Below are 23,996 nucleotides of genomic sequence, written 5' to 3'. Positions count from 1 at the left end.
TTACACCAGAGGTTTCCTGAACTGTCTCTATTATGACACACTCTTTCTCCATCATCTCCCCACCCAAAACAAGAGGTTTTGCTTCTAACTCTTCTGCCTTCCCTCACTTTGCATTAGATGTTGTATGGGCTTCCATCTCTCATTATTTTCAGTTTACTAACTTTCCACACAGAAACCAGAAAGTTTTTTTGTTGGGCTAGAAGGTAATAATTGATATCAAGTGGATGTAAGCAGAAAACTTGAATTGCAGAGAAGCCTGAACAAGCCAAAGGACATATGGCATGGGTTCTGTGTGTCCTGCCTTCCCTTCTCGGTTTCAGTTCTCTCCCCAAATCAACATGAATGGTCTACTGTATCCACAGCTTCCCCTTAAGCAGGGAATCCATCTGATGCAATCTCAAAAGTTACCACATTGCATTCCAACAGGGAAACATCATCAAAAGGTAGGACTCTGCAAGCTCTGCCCCAAAGCTGCAAATGACTGAGGTCTGAAATCAATCAGTTCAAGCAAATAGATAAGCTTAATGCTTCTTGTCTCCCAACTGAACAATTGAATTTGGGAGGAGGGAACGGCAGCTTTGGACTTGAAGATCTCAAACTGCAGTCTCACTGGGAAAGAGACAACTAGGATACTTCTTATTGGCTTTCCTTGTTCTTCCCCATACTAGAGGAACATTAGCAGTTTTCAGAAACTCTTAATTATTTATTGCTCCCAGCATACTAACAAATATTCTTTGGCAGATGAGGTGTACTTTTTAGTATGCTCTTCCGTTGATCTAGCTCACCCCTGTTTCCAAAACTAAGATAGACTTAATAACACTTTCTGCTGGTTAGGGCATTAGCTGGTATACTAACAGCTCGTTAAAGCTCCAGACCCCTTATCAAAGTTAATAGCAGAAGTTTGCACGTGCTTGGCATTGGTAATAAAAAAAAAAATACAATTATTTGCTATTAAAAATAACCACAGTGCAATCTGCATTTTACTAAGAACTGAGAACTCATCTTGCAATTTGTTTTTACACTCACAGAAACGGTACCAGTAATAAATTCAACATCTATAACGCACACAGCAAGACAGATTCAGCCTCAATCTATCGTTTACTCATACACGCCAGTGGAGGCCAGAAATAAAACCGAGAACTCAACCTTTCTCTAGTCAGCTCTGAAGAGCTGTGCGGGCTACCCCAGCAGCAGGATAAAGTTGTCTAGGCTCTTAAAGCCCCTGTATATGGAAAAATGAAACGCTAATACATATGCACAAACTACAGCATTGTGATGGGGCTGACAAGGGAAAACATGGGAGGGAGGGAGAAAGTGAATCACTAAGTCTTTTTACCTGAGCAAAAACCAGAACTGCCTTGGCATATTTCACTTGAAAAACCAGTTAAGAGCTTGAAGCAAAACCAGGGAATTCTTGAGGAAAGTATTACAATTGCAAATCACCAGTAATCTCACACAGAGTAGAGCAAAAGTGTTACATGAGATCCCATGCAGATTTCTAGTTCTGATCTCTTGCTTTGTTTCTATGGTTATAAGCATGTGCAGTGTTTTGTGGACAAATACATGGTCTTTAAGCTTTACAGCGGGATTAAAAAAATAATTTGAGAGTACCGCCTCAGGCCTTCTTGAGAGTATCTCCAGTTGCTTAAAAGCTATCCCTGCCAAGTAAAGAGGTGGTTTACTCAGGTCTAAACATTGTTCTTCATAGTTCTGATTTTCAAGACAGTGTTTCCTATAATCTGGTAATGCAAATAATTGAGGCACAAAGAATGAAAAGTAGGGAAGACTGCATGAAATACAATTTGGGTGATACTAGAGCAAACTCTCCAACACCACATTTCTGCCTGGATCTTGGCCTATGAGAACCCATTCATAATAATGTAACTTCTACAGCAACTTCTCTTAATATATGAGAGGATAAAGTTATTGGTGACACAACGCCTAGCCATTGGACGTTATGAGATTTATGCTGGAAATACACTGGGAAAAGCATATTAGCAAGTTTATGTCTGACTAAACAGTCAATAAATCTCACTTCCCTGGTAATCAAACACCACTGTGCACAAAATGTAGTTTTTTCAGAAGCTATCCATCAAATAACTTGCATTTTTCTACAGCATGTATATGAGGGCAAATGTTAAGTTCTTCTGGGGAACCTCAGATCCTGTACCAAAAAGCCACCAATTTTCCTCTTCGGAGCTCTGCAACATCTCAGAAACAGAACAGCTACTGATGTGCTTGCAGAAGCCTTACAAGGGACAGATGTAATCAAGTAACAGTTGTGACCTGCACTCTGTGATCTGGCTTACAGTATCGCCCTCCAGTGAGCCCAAATAACAAGGAGTTTGTAAGTTACAGCCATAAATTCCAGGAACAGGGGATGATGTCTCCCTGGGCATTTTCAGCAGCAATGAGTAAAAATTTCAAGCAAGATAAAATTATAACCACCTAACCTAGCTAAAGTAGTCGTAACTAAACCAAACAGCGTCTTACAGGCCAGCGCCTAGCTATGCTGGCCATTATCAAACAAGAGTTCACAAAGTTTGTTTTGAAAGATCCTAAGTACACAGATGGCAGAAGAAGTTACAGTTCTTCACAATCAAGCCAATCTAGTCATTAGCACATGTTCTTAAGAAAACATAAAACATCCACAGCACCCAACTACTGCAAGAGAACACAACTAAAACAGCAAGGGGGACACTGGTTAATTCCTTCTGAAATTCCCTCACCCTACCTTAAAAGCCTGCCTTCCTTTTTAACCTGAACACAAAAGAGAACTTCCCTACAAGCAAAACCAGAAAAATTAGCCACAATCAGAAGTTCATCTACCTCTTTACTAGGGCTCCACAGGAATGTGTTTCACTATATAATACTTTTTCCTCCCTGAAGTCAGAACAGTCATAAAAAAGGGGGAGGGGAGGTTGACTGCACTAGTTCTACAGCATCTGGCTATGCAATAAGACTCTTGAAATAATTTTCTCTTGTGTAGCATATAGCCAACAAATCTGGCAAGAAGCAACTTTAAGCATGTGTTGCTGTGACAGCAATGAATTATCACCCCGGTCTGCAGCAAGATTAACACTTACAACCTTGGCATGAAGAGCAGTCTGTTCAGATACTGTGTCAGGAGTAGTGCTCCATGATCAGACTCGAAAGGGTGGGCTCACGTAAAGAAATTAAGAGCACAGAAATGCAGGCGTTTGCCTAAACTGTAAACAAACAGATAATTTCTAGGGGAAAAAGGCAGTGTACAGCCAAAGAAGGAGGAACACCAAGGGAAGCTCAAGGTATGGAAGAAAAAAAAAGAAAAGAAAAAAAAGCAGCCATTGAAAACAAGGTACTGCCTATGATAGAGGATGCGCTCCAAAGAACAGTCACCGAACAAAAACTAGAAAACAGCCTACCAGATTTCTCTTGCTTAACACAAAAACATTAAAGTATCCAGTCAAACCAACCTGACATGAAATAAGCCACTCTGAAAGCCAGGTGCGAATTGCAGAAAAAAGCCATCACCGAGTCCAACGTAGGATGTTACTCATACCAAGTTAAAAGATTTGACAAACTCTGTGTGTTCTACAACAGTACATGCCATTACCTGCGAGTTAAATGCAGACTCAAAACCAGCTTTGGCCTCACTGGAAGGTCAGAGATGACATTTCTCAAAACCAACTATACTAAGGAATTCTGTTTGGCAGATTCATGGTCACCCATTCCACTTTCCCAGCTAACTGACCACAAAGAGAAGAAAACTGGAAACAAAGCTCCTTACCACAAGTTTTTGGGCTTTTTTTTTAAAAAAAAAAACTGCAGAGGGAAGTGGAGAAAGTCATGAATCACCTTCCTGCTTGAACACTCACCATACTTAGAACTTTTGCTTTGCAGAATTGATAGGACTGTAAAGTATGACTTCTGCTCTTTGATCTGGTTTGCTAGGAATTTTTCTAGAAACGCAGTTAGGAGATTCCACCAATCATCAGCTTCGCCTCCAATGCAACTTTACTTTGCTTCATGAACCAGAAGAAATGTATAATATTAATGCTTATAGAATTGATTTCACAGATTATGTGTTCTACTTCCAAGATCTTAACTTGAAGGAAATACTTTAAGAAGTTAGGCAGTGTGATTTGGAAGCATGAGTAGGTGGTTAAGGGATTCAGCACTGAGGAAGACCAGGACAAAACAATTGCATCATTAAAAAAAAAATTAATTCACAAACTATTAGTAGTAGCTGGCTATAAAAGTATGTTAAAAGTGACAGGAACAGTCTAGTGGGCATCACAATCAGCATGGTTTTACATAGAACACATCTTTCTGCATGACAAAAGGAAAATTTTATCATTTCCTTGAAAAGCTTTATTTCAAACATATACCTGTAAGTAGATATAACATACCTCCAAACTCTCAAATATGACAGCATGAGAGAGAATTAAAAGAACAGTATGTGTTGAGACTTTTGTAAGGAAGTGATTACAATTCATCTACTAGCTTGCTAGGAAATTAGCTCCAATTCCCTGAGATTCTCTGTTAAGTAAAAAGGTACCAAGAACATTGTCTAAGCAAAGAGGAGTAAACACTGAGTTGAAGCAGACCCTGTAACTAAATTCAGTTTGGAAAAATCTACTTTATAAAGAAATCAGGTAAGTGCATCTAAAGCTTTTTAATACTGGTTTGTAATGATGAAATGAACGCTGTATTGGCTGGGAAGACCAACCTTCATCCAAGGGGCACAGTTTAGTGTGAAGCATCCACAGACTGGACTCCAGTCTTCTGGGGCAGAGTGCTACCATTTAAGCTCCACTGGACTGCTGTGAAACACGAATTAATTAATACTATTCATAGAGATCACACTTATTGCTACCATCTATGGTTGATCACTCAGGAGAACAAACAACAAACCAAATCAATCCTAACAAAAACACATTACCCCCCAACTCCCGCGAAATTACAACGGTGCTGAAGTACAAAGTTCTATTTCTAATTCCCCCAGAGCAGCTTGTAAATTATTTCTTACCATACTTTTCTTCCCAGTACTTTGTTACTTCAAGCTAACATATCTTTCATGATAAGATTGAAATCACTCATCTTTGCTAACAAAGACAAAATGATGACTCCCAACTCTATGTAATGTCCTACGGGATGACAAAAATACCAGCACTCTGTCTTCAAGAGCAGACATAGATACTATTTGGGTTGGAATATGATAGCCACTGCTTTCTGTGGTCCATTCTCCTTCCAGTTCACTCCTCCAGCACAGATAATAATTGGAGCAAGGAAGCTACAGGGCACACCCTTCCTTGCCTATTCCCACAGCATCCATACAGTTCTGCAGGTTGACAGGGTTTTTTTTTCTCTCAAAGAAAGTAAATCGTTCTTGTGAGAAGGGCCTGTTCACATACTATAATGTTGAGTGTATTAGCTTATTTAAATCAGACACTTGAAATATCTGACCAAAATAGGCTTACGTGCATCAGTTGTTTTGTTGTTTGGTTTGGGGTTTTTCTTCCAGCTACAGTTCAGCATGTTGGGTTGTATCAACTGTCTGTGCAGCAAATGCCACCAGAGTAAAATCCAGGCTTGACAGCTATTCTGGGCTGCTGGATTAGAAGTGTTAGCTGCATTAATGGCGCAATGAGAACAAAGTCGTCTGCGGCAAGAGAATGATGAAACACTGGTTAAGCTGGTGTATCTCAGCTCCTCCAGAAAACGTCTACTGTTTGAGCAGCCATCAGGTAATGAGATTCCTCAAGGAGTTTCACCCATTTACTGTCCTCATCTTCACAAGGTAGAAATTTTCAGACTCATGGTTTTTGTGGGGTACATCTTCCACAGGTGAGGCTATTCTGCTGCTGCTGGAAGACTACTCTGACTAAGCTTGTTCTTGAATACAAAGGCAGCCACAGGGTTGAGGTGGACCAGCAGGCCTACCTGAACACAAACAACAGATTTCAGTGGTACTCTAACAAATATATTTCGTTCAGTAAAAATTATAAAGCAGCTCACCAAATGAAGGGATTAAAACTTCCGTCTTTCATTTTCAGCATGTTTAAAGTTGTCATTCTTTGGCAGTAAAACAAAGAGTTTGGGGTTTTGTTTCAGTTTAATAAAAAAAGAAAAAACATGAGCTTTTTCTTGTCTGGGTATCTCATAGATAACAGCATTTTTCAGTAGTCAGGAAAAAAAACCAAAACAGGACAACACATCAAGAAACACCACACTTGCTCACTATTAAGATAATCAAATCGGAAAAAAACGTTATCTGTGCAAGCTACGGAGTGCAACATTTCACAGATATAGTACAGAAGCATAAAGCTAAGAAAAACGAGATGCTAACACACTCAAAATAGAGCTGAATCCTGTATTATTCATCTCCTCAAAAAAAAAAAAAAAAAACCAAACTAAACACCCACAGACCCCCTAATCCAGTCCTTTCCATGGCTGCACCACTACAAGAGTTACTGCATACCACCTCAACCACTTGCCCAAGGATGCCCTGATGGGATTGCAGAACTAGCACCTCTCCTCGACCCTAGGAAGCACGTTAGGGTTTTACTAGAGTGCTGCTTTCTCCTGCTGTCTCCATCTGGCACACCAGTCCTACAGGGCCACAGCCAGCTGGCACAGCTCAGAACAGCCTTCGGGCTGCTCTAGACTACACAAGGAAGTAGGCCAGAGGAAAACCAGTACCATAAAGAGCTAATTTACAATCCCATTATCCCATCATCCTCAACTATATGCAGCATGAGCATGATCTAGGCACATGCCCCGTGACCAGATGCTTTAAACCAACAACAAAAAAAAAAAAAGTTAAAACATCTTAACAGAGTTTGATTATAAAAGACAGAAATCTTAACTTAGAGACAGGCCTGTTTAAAGAGGGAAACAAGTGGCTCATAACTTGATTACTTAGAAAAATACTATTCATTTCATTAAATTAAATGTCATATGAAAAGCAGATTTTCTGTAATAGCTGATCACAGATTACAGGCATTCTATACTCCCTGGTTCATTTATTTTTCACAAGGAAACTGGAGTAGAAGCAAATTATTTACATACAGGAATAAGTTCTAGTGACGGCGAACAAAAGACAAGCTTCACATATCAGGCTCAGCACACACTACTACATCATGACAGCCTGCAATACTTACAATACCAGGTACAATCACACAACTGTACCAGTAACAGAGGTTACTTCACAGAACCTTTCAAATGAAGTTAGTATTAGCCACACTTTACTGAAGAAACCATTAGTACGCAGAGAACATTCAAACACAGTCAATCTGTCAGTGGCAAAGTCCAGAGGAAGGCAGCAGTTGCACACTGGCAGCAGTTGTTACTCAAACTGCCATATGCAGCCTCCAAGCGTCACCACTCGGGTCCTCCCCCATCACCCAGGCACTCCTCCCCTCAAGCTACCAATGCTACAGCTGTTTGTTCAACCCTACGCTGACACATAACACAGAGCCAATTCAGCTGAAATATTATTAAGAGGAGAAAAAAATGTTTTTCATCTTTATCTGTTCCTTCTGGTTCACAGCACAATCGCACCAATGCAATACAGCGAATGGTACGACAGCAAGAACAGGCAGCCAAAAGCTGGTAATGCCTTACCCTGTTAAGGAAAGACACACATACACCTACAGCTGAAGACCTGGATTTCATGTTCCCCACTCGCTAGACTTTGGTGATAATGCACAGCAATGTCCAAATTTCACATCTCTTGCTCTTCTCTGGTAAATCAAATATTGCCTATACTGTATCTGAATGGCATTTTTCTCATCCAAACCATCTGCCAATTGCATCACATACTTGTGTCTCCCTAGTACCCACTAGTTTTTAAGTTTTAATTCAAGCTTTCAAAATTTGTAAATTTGGGAACTCACCCCCTCCTTAATGTCGTTTTCTTGTGTTCTTTTTACCACTGCTTAAAACAACTTGTCTGCAGAACAGTTTCAACCTACAGGTACAACGTGCTTGGAGAATAAGTTGCTTACTTTATAAAGAATTGCTATAATAAAGTAATTCTTCAGGTTACCGTTAAACTAGAGTTCCATTTTTCTACAGTCAGACTTCTGCAGTATGCAGCCTGGGACAGACAAAAAAACCCCACCTCCTACTGCCCAAAATCTTTCAGTAAGGGCCTGAAAACTTGCATTCCAATTATGAGATGTCCCTCTGACCTCAGACATACCAGGATCTCTCCCCTCAAGTTTCCTTTTCGTTAAATACTTAACCGCATGGATGAACAAAAGATTTACTTGGTGTCATAAAGCAATTTCTTTTATGCTCCCTGTGTATTTTTCATTTTCACACTTGGCACTATTTCACAGATATACAGTGATATACTCTGTATAATTATGAACTTTTGTACCACTCCATTGCACTTTGTGATTTAGGCGCCTTCAATTAGCCAAGAAGTGGTTGAGAGCAACTCTTCTGCATGTGCAAGTTCGAATCAATTCTGCTAACTGAATCAATGCAAAAAAAATTACAAGGGGATGCAGAAAAGAAATTGGATTTATTGGGGCAACTCTGGAACTTGCACATCAAGAAAAATTATAAGAAGCAGAACTACTATGTGACAAGGAAACACATCACTAAGGGTAGAAATATAATATTATGCTGGACAAAGTGTAAGATCAATTTCATTTGGGAACAGCCTCAGAATGACAGAAGAGAGCCTTGCTCCTCTTTATGTGCATAACTGCAATAACTCTTAAAACTATTTTCACTGCTTTCCTTATTCTGTTCTCCATATCACTGTTAAGATCACCTGACAACCTAAACCACAAAATGTAGTCATGAATTAGCAAAAAATTGAGTGTTAATCATTCAGATAAACATATCCAATAATAAGCTCGGGGGGGGGGGGGGGGGGGGGGGTGCTTGCTAAGAGACCATGACAGAAGTCAGCAATATACAGAAAACAAGATTATATGAGAATTTCACCCTGGTCACTAGCTGCCAAGCAGAACAGCGATCCAGTTTAAGAACAAAACTGGGCAGTAATATGAAGATAATGAAGCACAGCAAAGAAAAACATAAAACCTTAAGACAAATTTTGCATTTGTCACTGCAGGGCACAGGGTCACAAAACCTCACCTAACACAAATGAGGTACTGAAATCAGTCAGCTATCTCAGCTGTCTTCACTTACAAAGTCGTCATACATCTGCTGTGCAATAAATCTTACCTTTATTTACCAAGTATATTCTAAAGAAGGTCCCTTAAAATCCGACTTGCATGCAATAACAAGTCTGAATGCACAGGACAGAAGCACAAATACCAGTTAGACAAACTTTATGGAATAACATTAGGTGGTTCAAAGACACAACAAGGGCAAGATTCCTCTTTTTAAAAAAAATAATAAAAAAACAAAAACCAAAAGATAACAGAAATCGGGGTGGGGGGGGAGAAAAAACTAAAGGTTATAAGCTGCTGTTTTCTCTCCTTGTGCTAACACACACTGAAGTAATAGAATTCAAGTCTGTACGCAAAACAAAAGCAAAACATACATATAAAAGCCCTGGCAGTCAATTCAGTAAGATGAATCCAAAGCCAAACCCTATTTAAAAAAAGGCTACTTGGAGATGCATGAACTTCTGAGTGACAAGCGAAGCAATCACCACAAATGGAACTCAGTGCCACATGAGTATTTGATACTTCATCATCCCCATCACTTCACTATATTCAAATACTGCGGGGTCTTTCATGCATTTAGGCAAAAATAAAGTTGTTACTAATTTTGTAACTTTTACTCTTTGGATTTATACATACAACTTTTTAAGTTGTGGATTAACACACACACACATATATATGGATGAAAACTTCGTTTAATATACTAGTGCAAGAGTTGCAACACAGAACTCCAGATTAAGATGCTAATGAAAAAGAAGAGATATTCTAATAATCTCTTAACTGAAGTGTAGATTAATCATCTCTGCAATTTAATTCTACATAAATACAACTCACTGACTTTATGAATAATTATATTTTTACATCTTACATGTATGCACAGAAGAGCTCAGCTTTGTGTGCAAACCAACTGTCACATTGCAAAACCAGCATGGTATAAGAACAAGACTATGTAAGCATAGTTAAACCTAGGTTCTCTTTTCAGACTTACTATGAAGGCAGCACAATGTTTAGCAAGCTGCTTCTCACTACTACTTTTAATATGAGGATATTTAATATATTTGACATGTTTAATGTCAGAATTCGTTACAGGACATGAGAACTTGCACTAGCTGCAATATTTATGCTAAAAAGACACTAGTTTTTTGGTTTTTTTAAGTGTGTTGAAAACAACTTCTGTTACCATGTCCACTTGTTTTTTGTTTTTGTTTTTTTTTAAGTTTCACCTTGTCTAATACCCAATTTTTTTATTCAATGACAAATTTAGTACACTGTAGACCTTCACAGAAATACTTCCCAGGGATATGCTGACATCACCAGTGATACTATGCAAAAGGTAGACAAGTAGAGCCATGTTAATTTCAAGCTCCATTAAACACAGGAAAGAAAGAAGGAGAAGGGGGGAAAAAAAGTTATCTTTACCAACTCAGAAAAGCAAGAGAACCAGACAGAGAAAAATAAGAATATTTATTAGTATTACATATAACTGAGAGGTTTAAAAAAAAAAACAAAAACAAAAACAAAACACCTTCTTGCATAACATTCTACCTAAGTAGAGAACTGAAAAAGCTTAAGTATTTGCTGCATTTCACACACAAAAGAACCTGACAAGATAAGAGTACTTGCCTCTCATCAGTTACCAGCTGATAAAGTGAATCTCAGGTTACTTTGAGTCAACTGGTGTCTGGTAGCAGTTCACTTCACTGATCGTCAAATAGATCTTGAAATAGATAAAATTATTCTTTTTCTTAGAGAGATCAACTTGGTGGAAGCTGTTCTAGCACTAAAGTAAACCACAGAGCATTCTGGAGTTGCTATGCAAGTTCCATTACTGTGGTACTGCTGCTCGGAAAAAAGGTGTTTTGAACCGAATAGAATGCAGGTTAATTTTGCAATGAGTAACTCTTTACAACACTGATAATATTACTAGCTAGTGCAGCAAGGTTCTCAACTTGCATTAAGCAGAGTTTACATACAGGACAGCCAAATCAATAAGTAGAAGAATACAAGTAACAAGACAGAGCTTTCATCCAGTCAGAACAGATCTATCAGCTTCTAGAACTGCTTCTGCTGAGAAAAGGTTCCCAATTCAGGCCTCTTGGATAACATATGGCTCTACCAATGCTCCAGCAGTGCTTGCTGACAACACAGTCCAGGATAACATAATAAACTGTAATGTCATCACAGCATTTCACCCAGTTAGCTCCATCGCCCATAGGTTAACGAGACTGGAGATAGCTGCTCTAGGCAGCTCTTTCTGACCATGTCTAGAAAGGCTCTAACAGTGATGGCTCTTTGCATGGTTAAAAAAACCAAAAAAATTACTTTTAAAAAATATAGTTCTAGTTAGTCCAGCAAAATGCATACAAGTCACCTTCAGTTTGCCTTTCTTGAGATGCCACTATAATTGATATATAAGCAAGAGTACATATGTATCTCCTCACCTTAAACGCTGCCACATGCTACAGACACATTATAAATAGTTGGAGAACTATGGGAATACAAGTATTAAAAACCTCAAACCCAACGCTTTCAAGTAGCTATCAGTCAAATGAAATGGAAAGGTGTGGCTGATAAAGAGTCCTCCATCTACCAGGAAAAAGACATCAAGAAACCATAGTTCCAAGTTAGTCACACATAAACAGGAAAAAGTATGGGTGCTAGGTTTAATGTGGGAAACATGAGCTTTTAAAACCAAGTTAATCTTTCTCTGGTTTAAAATAAATCAGCCACCGTTGGGAATCAAACAGTTGCAACAGCACTTCTTACAAGGCAGGATCCCCAGAGTACAACCCAAAGGAAAACATACTATTTTTTTTTTGCTCAGACTCGAGTAGTAGTAAGTCAGGAGAAGGGGAGTCAGCAATTCACAAGCAGGCAGCTTCCACTATCAATCAGTCAGTAGCATTTGCCCGTCGATTTGTTACTGCAGTTACTAAGACAGAAAAATCCTCAAATGAAAGAAGGAGAGCAGAAGATCTGAAACTCATTTGCAGCTCTGGTTTCATGTTAACGCTACAGATTAAGGCCTGAAACAAAAATGAGGATATCAGCTAACCTTTGTTTGGGGTTTAAAGCTTTGATGGCTTAAAATAAAGCTCAACAGATAGTCCAGCAAATCAAACAAAGCCATTCCACTCTGCTCACCTTCACACTACTAGCTGTCATTCTAGTTTTAAAGCTTTCAACATTTTCAGCATCAAGCAAATAAGATGGTTGACTGCAGACAAAAGTAACAGAGATGCTACAACTCCTCCTGACCAACAACCTGGCTGTTAAGCAAGCCTTAACTGCTCCTAAGACTACAGAAAAAAGAAAAAAAAAAACAAAACAAAAAGAAGCCTTCTTGTCCAGCATATCCCTATTTTTTTTCCTTTGTCAGCTTGTGCAGATCCATCTTCTTTCTCTGCAACAGGGAACAAACAAAAGTATGGGAAAAACTGCATTTATTGTGCTCGTTTGTCTCTCCATCTGTGTTAAAAAAGAGAACGAAATAGTTCCAATACAACTATTATTCATGAGTCAGCTTCGATGACAGAGATCTGTGTAACCTTTAAATCAGACTGCAAGTGTTGACCTGAGAGAGAGAGATATGAGCAAGTGCTCAGTTAAGTCCTGATGGTTCAGATCTCGCAACTCAGGAATTGCTATTCACCACCTTGCACCTCATGGCACAAGACTAATTCCTAACCTTTGGCCCAGAAACCAACCATTTCTTTAAAAAAAACATGGTAGAGGATACAAAACAGGGATTAACACCACTAGGAAGAAGAAGGTCTTGTGTTATATTCTTCTTCGGTGCCAAAGACATAAGCTCAGTGGAGCATCCTCAATCTGGCTCGTCCCACATATGCAAGGCTCTGCCGTGTACGGAGCTAAAAATCTCATGTCTGGATATCTCTCACACCAAAGATTGTGTCTTCACACCAAGAGGAAAGAGAACATTACCTTCAGCAGGTCTAAGGACCTTTTTACTCCTTAGAGGTTAAGAACTAAGGAAGATTGTTCAGGTATGAAACCGGAGACCTCCTGAACAATGAAGCTTGCAGTCGATTTTGACACTTCTTATAGTCTTTCAGGGAGAAGGTAGTCCCCACAACACATGGCAAAGAAGAACATCCTTCCTGAGTGAATCAGACAGTTCACATAGGCAGCCAAAGCAGAGTATGCAGCTGAAAAAGAGACATGCTTCTTGAATCCTGGACTCCTCTCTCAAATTCTCCACAGGATTTGTAATCCAGAAGTTTGGTGCATATGCTAAAAACGTTAAAGAAAAACAAGCTAAGATTTCCTTATTAATTTAAGCAATCAAAACACCTAGCCTGAGAAGGCAGCACAGCCTGGTAAGGTTCCTTGCCCATCTGTTATGGTACAAAGCAAATCGCCTAAGCAACACTTCCCTGTTCCTGGACAGGTATATGGGGCAAGGCTGCAAAGGGAGAAAGAAAGCCAAGTGAGCAAGCGTGCCTCAACAGGCATCAGATGAAAAGTTCCACCATTAGCTTACCCTGTGACTGCAAGGTCATTTTAGCAAGAACTAAACACGATGATTTAGACTGTGAACCACAACACTTGCTACTGAAAACATGACATGGCATTTATTTGCTAAGATGCTATTAAGCTTTTCCTACTTTCAAAGTTAGAAAATGAACCAGAGTCATTTCAGTTTTATGTATCTATGAATCAGTTATCTGTCAAATATTATAAGGAACAAAGGACTGAAGTCGCAAGTACATGGGGAGAAGGATACCTGAAGAAAGGTCATCACCTATGTAAGAAAATGTTACTTCATATCTGAAAGCATCAGTCTGGAGGGTCCACATAAAGAGAGAATAATGGAAAAAACAACAGCAGCTCTCAAACAGGAAGAAATATGCTAGAATGCACCCGCTGTCAATGAGAGTGTACAACCCCTGACAGGCAATTATTCTTTGATCTATTGGCAGAAGCACAGAACAAACATTCTGAAATTCCAGATAGGACCTTGTGTGTATCATGACTGTGGTCATGATGAGCAGTTTACTTTTATCATCAAGAACCTTTTCAGAGCAGTGATTATAAGAACCATTCAGAACGAGAAAGACAGTTTTCCTCCAAGGTGTATAGTCCAGTAAGACAGAATTTAATTCTAAATTCCACTGCCCTTCAAGCATTTAAACCATTACTTACTAACTCCTCCTAGACACAAAGATGCACCCACATGTCTAATTGCTCACTGATGGGAACCAAAAACTATATTCAGCACTGCAAGAGAGATTTTTCTCATCTGTAATTCCAAAAGAATAAGCAAAGCGTTTGAAGTGTGACCCTACAGAAAAATGGAAAAAGCTGACAGGAAGGGCTGGCCTAAGTCTTTTTAGCATCCTCTGTCTGTCCTGTAATTCCTGAATGGGGGGTAGTGGTGTCAAATTTAAGGACCTCTTATACAGTATTACTTAATTAAGTGTGAGGTAATTTCCACATCAAAATATTCAAGGTAAAGTCCACGACCTACAGAAACATGAGCTTTGCCATCAACTTATTAAACAGATTCTAATGATCACAAATTAAAAATCAAGAGTTACAGGTCAAAGTCCTGAAGCCAAGACAGTCAACCCTGATTTTGTGCCACTTCACATACAACTTAAGCCCTGAAATCTAGTTCCAACTTTTAATCACAATTATTACAAATTCAAGAGTCATTAATCAGATTTCTTCTACTGTCCCTTTTCCTGTTCCACTCTTCAAACAGTGTGACAGACAAGTTTTTGTCTTCGCTTAGGCTTTCCCATCAGCAACACATTTACACCATGGCAAAGCCTTTGCCTAGAACACCGTGTACTACGATGGCTGCACTTTACTACTTAAGCCAAGATGCAGAGAGGTGAGGCAAGCTACAGCCTTGCTCCTTCGCGTAGATAAAATGATGCACCATGACGACAGCTCAAATCCTGGCGCAGACGAGGCTTCAGAAGCAAACATACGCCTAAAACCTTCACCAGAATTCCAGTACCTACAAAGGTATATACGTAATTACCTCTCGCTTCTGACTGAGAATTCAAATACGTGCTCAGGAGATAGCTTTCCAACTACTAACTGTCCTTTACAGCTATTCTATTCAAAATGCTAGCTGCAAAGCATACTGAACCGAGAGCTGAAGCTCATAAAAGCTTATTCGCAGAAAAGGTACGTATTAAAAACGAATAGCAAACAGCAAGCGGCATTAAAATGGTCTTCCAAAGCATAATGCAGCAGGCAGTGTAAGTAAAGCAGGAGGAATGGACACTTTCTGCCCCCTGCAGTTTCCATTGCTATCTAGATTTTTAAGACAGCCTTAGAAGGGATAGTACGTTACCATTCTAGAAACCTAACAATTTACATCAGGCTATCACCAGACAGCCAAGACATTTTTTACAGCTAGGTTCATCTGACTAACAGTTAAACTGACCAATGCTTCCCACTAACGATCAACTACATATGTCAAACGCTTGCTGCAATAAATGATGTGATTGTCCTTGGTTTTGCAACAGAGAAGAAAGCCACCTTTTACCAAACCTTTAATTTGACCTCATCATTTTGATTAAGAGTAAGAACAAGAATCCTCACCAATAAATAGGTACTCTTCAGCAGCCAGAGCTATGCTCCTAAAATATATATATACACATACATGATGTATGTATAGATAAAATATTGAAGGACAAAGGATTGTTTTCTAGTTACTAGAATATAAACATGCCTCCGAACAGAAAATAGCATTTATCAAATTTTACATGTAAAACTGTAAGGTATACATACGGACAGAGAATTTCAGTAAAGAAAAATTCCATGGAAGAAGGTCTCATGTTCATATGCAGGAGAGGTAAGTACCGTAACTGTTGTTTATATACTTTCTTCAATCTTTATGAATATAGACTGGGAATTGAACCCCAAATTCAGCTAGCCAAAATGTTTCCCTGTATGTGATCACATACTCCCACATACTTCAGGTTGGCTGAATTCAGGAATCCAACTATTTTCAGACTGGTAACCTGCTTAAAAAAAGGGGGAGAAAAAAAATAAAAGGCATTTTTAGCACGTATTTGGAAAACTGATGTTTTCCATGGGATGATAGGTAATTTTGTAACAATCCTGTTCTGCTTTAAGAACCTGGCTGTACAAAGAAGTGAGAACAGATTGATTACAACGGAATATTATTTATTTCCAGCTGTTTTTTTAAGCAACAATGAACACATCACTACCATTAGATTTCAGAAGGAAAAAACTGAACTGTTGCAGCATACAAATGGTATGCAGGTTACAAAGGATGCTCCACGTTTTAAAAAAAAAAAAAAACCAAAACCCTAAAGTGGTAATTTTGCTAATTAAATTTTATTTTCACTCTTCCACATAACACTTGATTTATATTTGTCTGAGACATCTTCTTACCTCACTTGTCATTTTTTTCTTCCACAGCACATGTACATTTTTTCCTCCATTTAAGCTCTAAGTACCACATATTACATGCCAATTTGTATTTTGACACACTAAAGGCTAAATGAAACCAGATTTTGACTAATATACTTCATAATATTGACTTGTAGGTGATAACAAATTCTGAAAACAAGTTTGACTACATTTTGCAGGGCCATCAATTAACTAAATACATTTAAAACATACTTCATCTCAGATTCCATTTTTTCCTCTTTAAGTAAAAAACTGGAAAACTGCATTGTCCCGAGAACATAAATGGAACACAGAAACACAGTTAGCCACCTCACCCCTGAAGTACATCTTTCATACTCTAGTTCTATTATGAATAATAAACTGAGCTGCTTAATGCAAAGCAACTGAGATCAGAAAGTTTTCAATGGGTTACTTCAACACAAACAGTATGTGCTGTCCCAAAACCCAAGTTTTGCTACGTGTATCTGTTGCGCTCCCCTCCTCAGTCACGAATATGATGACTGATAGAAATCTGCCAAGTCACTTTGAAGCAAAAACTAGTTGATTCTAGGGAAAAACAGTAATTAGTTGCATAGTCAAGAGAGAAGTCCTCCAGAAACATGCATGTGGATAGGGATGTAATTTTAGAAGATACATGGGGAAAAGTGCTCTTCCTCTCGCATTTTGCCTCGTTAACACAGATTTTTTTCCCTGCTGTTTCCCTGCGCAGTGCATGCCCCGAGCCCCAACACATTCCGAGAGCAAACCCCCCTCTCCCCTTCCCTGTCCTCCAGACTCAACCAGACCCCTTTCTCCCCCCCCACCCCCCCCAGCAGGAATCCCCTTTCCCAAGTGGATTATCACAACGAGCACCTTTCTTTTTTTAAGGGGGGGAGAAAAAAAAAAAAAAAATCAACCAATTTCCCCGCCCCTCCGGCACCCGCAGACTCGCTCCCAGCCATTGTGCCTCCCCGCCTGCCCCACGCACACGCCGCCGTGCTCCGGGTGGCCCGGCCACAACACCACCACCACCCCCCCGCCGGCACAAAGCTCCGCCGCAGGCCGGACGTGCCCGTTGCCCCGGGCCTCCCCTCCCCCCCACCCTCGCCGCCGTATTCCGGGAAACCCTCGCTGCCTCCCGCACCTCCGGGAGGTAGGCGGCGGCGCTGCGGGAACAACCCCGCTGCGGATAAACCGTCTCCACCACCGGGGCAGGTGGCAGGGAGGGAGGCCCCACCGGGTTTGGCTTGTCTCTTCCATCCCGGTGACCGGCCTTGCTCTAACACCCAGCCCCCCCCCCCCGAGGCCGGAGACACCGACCGCTTCCTCCTCCCCCCCCCCCCCCCCCCCCCCCCCCCGCTCTCTCCGCCGCCAGAGTGCCGGAGCCCGGGCCCCTTCCCTGCCGGCGGGGCGGGGACGGGGGAGGCCCGGGCCCACCTGCCCCGTGGGGAAGGAAGGAAGGAAGGAGGGAGGGAAGGAGGGCGGACGAGGGACCCCTCCCCGCGCCCGCGGGCAGGCCGAGGCGGCGGAGTGCGTGTGAGCGGCGGAGGGAGGGCGGGCGGGTCGGCGGAGGGAGGGAGGGGAAGGGGACGGGATCGCGTGTGTGGGGAAGGGAAGGGAAAGGAAGGGAAGGGGGGTGGATGCGAGCCGCCCCCGGTACCTTGCGCTTCCTGGTCTCGGCCGAGCCGCTCCACACGAAGCACTGGTAAATCGCCCGTAGGTTCTGCTTCCAGTTCTCCACCTTGAAGCCGGTCACATGGCAGCACCCGGCCGCCGGCGGACTCATGTCAGACCCCCCCACATCAATCCGCCCGCAAACGGGCCGGGCCGGCGGGCAGCGAGCCGGCCCCTTCCCCCCCTCCGCAGCAAACCGCACCGACACGGAGACACGGGAGACGCGGCCACGGGCCGGGGCGGCCGCTCACCGCCTCCTCCCCCCCCCCCCCCCCCCCCCCGCCCCAGCCGCCCGCCCGCCCTCAGGGGCTCCGGCCCCTCACGCCGCCGCCCTGCCGCGCGGCCTCCGCCGCCCCCGCCGGCTGCTGTGGGGGCGCGGGGAGCGGCTGGCACATAGAGCCGGGGCTCCGCGCCGCCACGGCCCCCCCCCCACCACCCCTTTCCCCGGCTCCGAACAAAAGCGCGGCGGCGACGGGCGGGCAGCGCGCACTCCCTCTCGCCCGCCCTCTCCCTCACACACAAAGATGGGGTTCTCTGAGGCGAGGAGGAGGAGGAGGAGGAGGGAGGCGGCTGGAGCGGCCGCTGCCGCCCCCGGAGTGGCCGCCGCTCCCTTCTACCTCATAGAGGCCGCTGTGGAAAGCGGCGGGCGGAGGGGAAGGGGGGGGGTAAGGGGGGTGGGGGGGGCGGCGGCGGCGACCCTGGCCGCGGTGTGAGCGAGCGTGTGTGGGGAAGGGGGCGAGTCTCCGCCCGCCGCCGCTCCTGCTCCCCCAGCCGGCCGCCCGCTCGGCTCTTGTCTCTTTAAACCGCCCCCCCCCCCGCCTCCTTCGTCGTCTCCTTCCTCCTCCTCCTCCTCCTCCTCCTCCTCCTCCTCCTCCTCCTCGCCCGCAACCCCCCCCCCCTCCGCCCGCCGTGAGCAATGGTCCGAGCCGCTAACTCAACCTAGCCCGCCAGGCCCGGAGTGGGACAGACCAACGGGGAAGGGGCGGTAGGTGCGCCCCCTCTGCCCCGCCACCCTGGGGGGAGGGAGCCGAAGGGGGAAAGGAGCGCGGCAATTGGTCCCCCCGCCTGTCACTCCGCCGCTGAGGTGTCCTTCCCTAGCGTCTCATTGGTTTCTTTCCCTTTCTTCTCCCCCCTCCACCCTTCCTACCTAGCATTTCCCCCTGCCGGAAAGGGGCGGGAAGGGCTCGGCCGATTGATAGGACATCCGGCCAACGGAGAGAGGGGGCGGGGCCTGCTTGGCGAGTCTTGCGGCGGGACTGGCTGAAACGCTCGTCACTCACGCTCCAAGGCGAAGGGATTGGCGATGGCCGGCTGAGGGGGCGGTCCCCTCCCAGCAGCAGCCTGCGCTGTGGGGGCAGCGCTGCTGTCACATCCGCTGGTGCCGGCTGCGTCGCTGCTCCCTCAGTGGTTTCCTGAGGGGAGAGGGGCGGCGGCGGCCGGGCCGCTCCCGCTCCCCGGGGCAGGGCGCCCGCTCCCCGGGGCAGGGCTGCCTCCCCGCCTGTGCCCCCGTGTGCTTGGCAGAGGCCCTGCCTGGCAGCCTCGGCCTTCCGCGGCGGGCGGCCGCGCTGACGGCTGTTAACGGCCTCCGCACCGCTCAGGGCTCCCGCCCCCCCCCTCTCAGGGGGGGCGGGGGCTCCGGTAACGCCACAGCGAGCTCCTCCGGTTAGGTCAGCCGGTATTGCGGGACAAAATCAGGAGGAGGGGCAGCCCTTTCCCGCCTCCTGATCGTTCGCAGGTTCAAAAAGCGGAGGGCGGCCTCGCGGCGGGGAAGGGGGGGGGGGGGGGGGGGGGTGTGTCAGGTCTGGGTGTAACAGGCCCCGCCGAGGTCGTTGGGGTCTGGGGAGAAGAGATGTGCCGTGCTCCGATGTGCCCTGAGGACCATATATGGTCCCTCTGTACTGCCATCCTCTCCTGGTGCTTCCAGGGAAGAAACAAAAGTACTGTATAACCAGAAGTGGTATTTCAGCTTTTTCCTATAAATGACTATACAAGGAAATGAGAAGACAGTGAAAAAATTCTGAATCTGTTCGTAGCACTTAGCTTGTATGCCACACACGCTATAGGGTTACACAATGGTGGAGTGAGGCAAGAGGAAAAGGATGGGAATTCTGCCATGATCTGTGAAAAGAGAGGCAGCAGGCTTTGCAGAGACCAGGTTCTTACACAAGCCCTGGAAGGACTGTGCAGCAAGAAAGGTAGTGGTGAAGTACCACTGCATTATTTTATCAATCCATTTTTCAATACATGCTATTTACATTCTTTCTCAGGAGCTATAATCTTGAAGTCTTTACCTGGCAGACTTTTATGAGGCCCTTTCCAGTTCCCTGGCCTACTGCTGCAAGTTGCAGAAATAGGAAACAATTGCAACTGTCACCTGAGGACAGAATCGCTTTCCATTTTCCTTAGAGGTGCTGCCATTTTGAAAGAAAGCAGGGTATCTGAGTAGTAAAGAGACATTTTTTCATTATTCAGTTTGGTGGCAAAGCAACTAGGGAATATATGGCTAGCAAAAGACCTGAGTTTATACCCTCAGATTGTGAAGCAGCAGCAGGCCATGCTGTCCTGCCAGCGTAGCTGTGTGCCATATGGGAGACCTCCTGTAACAGTAACACGGACTGTTCAGTCTGCCTGGCTTGTACTGCTTGTTAGCCTCTCTCTGAAATCCCTCCTCCATGCAGTTTGGGGATTATGGCTCCAGCAATAAAACCAGAATTGCCCCACAGGAGAAAAAAAAAGATGCCAAGAGACAGGAAAGGGCCCAGTTATCCCGCTGTGTACACAAGCTGGTAGAGGTTGCTAGTTGCACTGAATGTTTCAGAAGATTATGTGCAAAAGCTGGAGTGAAGCTGCACCCTCTCTTTGACCCTACATAATCATTAGACCTATTAAATCATCATAGCGAGCATGCAACCTACACCTCGTCTTGAAAAGGTAACAAGAACTGGTGCTGCACATACTTCTCACGTGTTAAGCGGACACCCTCAGAGACATCTTTACCCATGACTCTGCAGCTTAACCCTTCCAACCACAGTCACTTGAGCAGCTCTGACACCACCTACTCACCCTAATGCATCAGAGAGACTATGAGCCGTAACAGGACTTCGAAGCCCGCGTCCTTTCTGTGTGAGAAGATCCCAGCACACATGTGACACCTTCCTGATGCTAATGAGTACAGTTTAATGACCCCAGTGTTGAGCATTTCCCACATCAAGGAACGGCTGGAGGTCTTGCTAAGACAGGCGTTCCCTGCAGTCTAAATGGCTCTTTTATAAACATAAGAAAGAGTATGAACCAATTAAGCTATATTTTCTCCCATGCTTGTGACAAGCTCCCTGATGATACCTGCGTGGCTTCCTCTTTCCTTCCTTTGAACCCCTCATTAGAACGCTTTGCTTGCAATGTGCACAAAGAAGCCGAGTCTCACTAAACTACTTACGTATCAATACCAATGTCTACCTGATGATTAGTAGATTGTTTCCCTGAACTCTGCTGCTCTCAAAATCTCCCTCTTAATTTGTTCTAGCTCCTAAGCTGTTTGGAGCAGGGACTTTTTTTTTGGTTTTGCATTTGTCCAGGGAGGACTGGGGGGTGGTGTTATGAGGTATTGTAATAAATGGTAATAACTGAGCTAAAGAGAAACCTTTTCAGATGTGAGAAGGTACTCCCGGTGTTAAGAAACAGCATCATGGGTTCAGTGATGATCCTTTTCTACTTCCACTAAGTGTTAATATTCCTTATTGACTTCAGTTGTAAAAGAATTGTACTCTAAATGCTGCACGCTTGTCATCTCTTCACAAGACAATACCCAAGAAAATTCTTACATGCCATGATCAGACATGCTTTTTAATATCACTCTGATTTTAACACCAAACCTACAGTAGACATATTCAAAAGAGTGTCTGACCTAAGAAATGTCATAAGCTGTTTTTAATAACCTTGATCTTAAGATCTACCAGATCTTCAGCAATGAAAAACCAGCAGAAAATACAGGTCTTTTACATTTACTAATCAAACAACTATTTTATCTTCTCAAAAAAAACCCTACAGAAGTCATGATGGCATCCTGACATCACCTGCTAAAATGAAGGAGGGAAATAAGTAAGAAAAATGAGTTCTCTTGGATCTTTCTCATCCAGATGCAAAAGGGCCATCAAAGGAAGCTACCAATTAGTTTTAATTCAGAAGCCAGTCTTCAAGCAGATCCTGGTCTCTGACAATCTGCCTTTTCTCTGTAGCCTTAAAATTAGCCAGTCATCCGCACCTAGTTTCCACCACCATGAATCAAAACAGGACATTAGCTGTGATCATTTGGAAACAAGATTTACGTTGTAGAAGCACATTGACTGGGAGAACTTAACAATATGTGGTATTATCTCTATGTGTCACTATGTGTCTCTGTCATCCTAGAATGTCATCCCAGCAAAAGCAGTGTAAATTCCTAAATATGCTGCAAGAGCTCTGGTTTGTATGTTGCTATAAAATGCAAAATAGTTTTCTAAAGAAAAGTTGCAAAATGTGCTTGAAGCTACGTGCTGAGGAGAGGCAAATCAAGTAACATACCAGACAGCATGGATATCAGCTGAATTAGGGAAACTAAAACTTTATGGTCAAACATTTACTAATCCCACCCATAGCCTGCTTTGCCAGTAGCAAACAAGAGCAAGGTGTGGTGTTTTTGTTCCTACCATTGTCCTGCTTTCTTAGCCCATGCCACTGGCAAAGGCATTCTGTCTCTTCCTAGGTTCTCAGAGAAAAGATTCACCACCCCCTTCCTTTCTCTGAAGTTTCTCACTGTGGGCTTCCAGAGGGAATCTCGAAACTCATTGCTAGACACTGCCATTAAAGTAGTATTTTTTAATTTGTCTTTCTTGTGGAGCCCGAGGCATCTCAGCTTCAGAATATGGCCCATTTCATTCATTATTAACCAAACGGAACCAAATTCCAAGGGTCCGGGTGCCCTGATGTCTGTAGCAGGGCAAAAGCATAAACACATTGACCTTCAAGAGAACTAACCATTGTTTCCAAAAGTTGTAGGCACAGAGAGCCTACTACCCCTACCCTGTGGAAGCCCCTCAACATCCCTCTGAAAAGACAGAAGATTACCAGCGTTTAGTTCGAGGTGGATAGAAGTGAATGGGATGGGTGATTAATGTCCTAACAGCACCTAGTATTTATTCTATGCCATCTGAGTACTTCCAGTTAAACAAAACCCCGGGTATTACTACAGTCTAAATCCAAGTAGAGAGTTATTCTTATTCTGCAACAACCTACTGTTACTAATCTTGGCCTTTTCTCCATGGCTACCACATCAAAACAGGAGATAAAGATAAAAGATAGAATTTCTGCCAATTAAGTTTAAGTCCATCTCTCTGAAAAAAATAGGATACCAAGAAAACAATACATATGTTCAATGTCCTGCAGATTCTGAAATTTTCATGGAGATTTCTGTGCCACTCTTTCTTGCAGAGTTCCCATCTTTACTCAGTGTAGGGTTTGGTGGTGTTTGTCTTATGCAGAAATAACAAGAATTGTGAGTTTGTAAACACAATTGTTTTCTTTTAAGAAACACCTGCATTTGTTAGCATTTCCCTCTGAAAGAAATATTTCCTTTGGAAAACCACTAATTTTTCTCTCTGGCCAGTTCAAGAACAATTACAACATTTAACTATTCCTGCTCCCTGAGGTTCCATGGCCCACCACTTGAAGACCTGCCGAGGATGTGAGGATTCTTTGAGACACAACAAACCCACACCTAGGACACCCATCTTTGACCACACCTGCTATTAATGG

General features: G+C 43.3%; 1 protein-coding gene across 7 annotated transcripts in view; it reads right to left on the bottom strand.

Annotated features, from left to right (window-relative positions):
* The window catches only part of USP22 (ubiquitin specific peptidase 22), a 112,051-nt gene extending 93,560 nt beyond the window's left edge, over positions 1-18,491 (bottom strand). For 2 of the 7 annotated variants that reach the window (XM_049835377.1, XM_049835378.1), the window contains exon 1: positions 18,193-18,491. In XM_049835377.1, coding sequence (XP_049691334.1) covers positions 18,193-18,318 — 126 coding nt within the window. In that variant the 5' untranslated portion in view covers positions 18,319-18,491. Of the gene's footprint in view, positions 1-4,711; positions 4,806-5,462; positions 5,926-13,079; positions 13,389-15,905; positions 16,139-18,192 lie in introns of all 7 variants that reach the window. The other 5 variants (XM_049835379.1, XM_049835380.1, XM_049835381.1 and 2 more) reach the window with 5 other exon arrangements.
* Between the last annotated feature and the right edge of the window lie 5,505 nt (positions 18,492-23,996).

Source organism: Accipiter gentilis, chromosome 33 (genome assembly GCF_929443795.1).
Source record: "Accipiter gentilis chromosome 33, bAccGen1.1, whole genome shotgun sequence".
In the NCBI taxonomy this organism is placed as follows: Eukaryota; Metazoa; Chordata; class Aves; order Accipitriformes; family Accipitridae; genus Astur; species Astur gentilis.
Note: the sequence above shows the minus strand (reverse complement) of the source record. Positions and strands in the feature narration are given on the sequence as shown.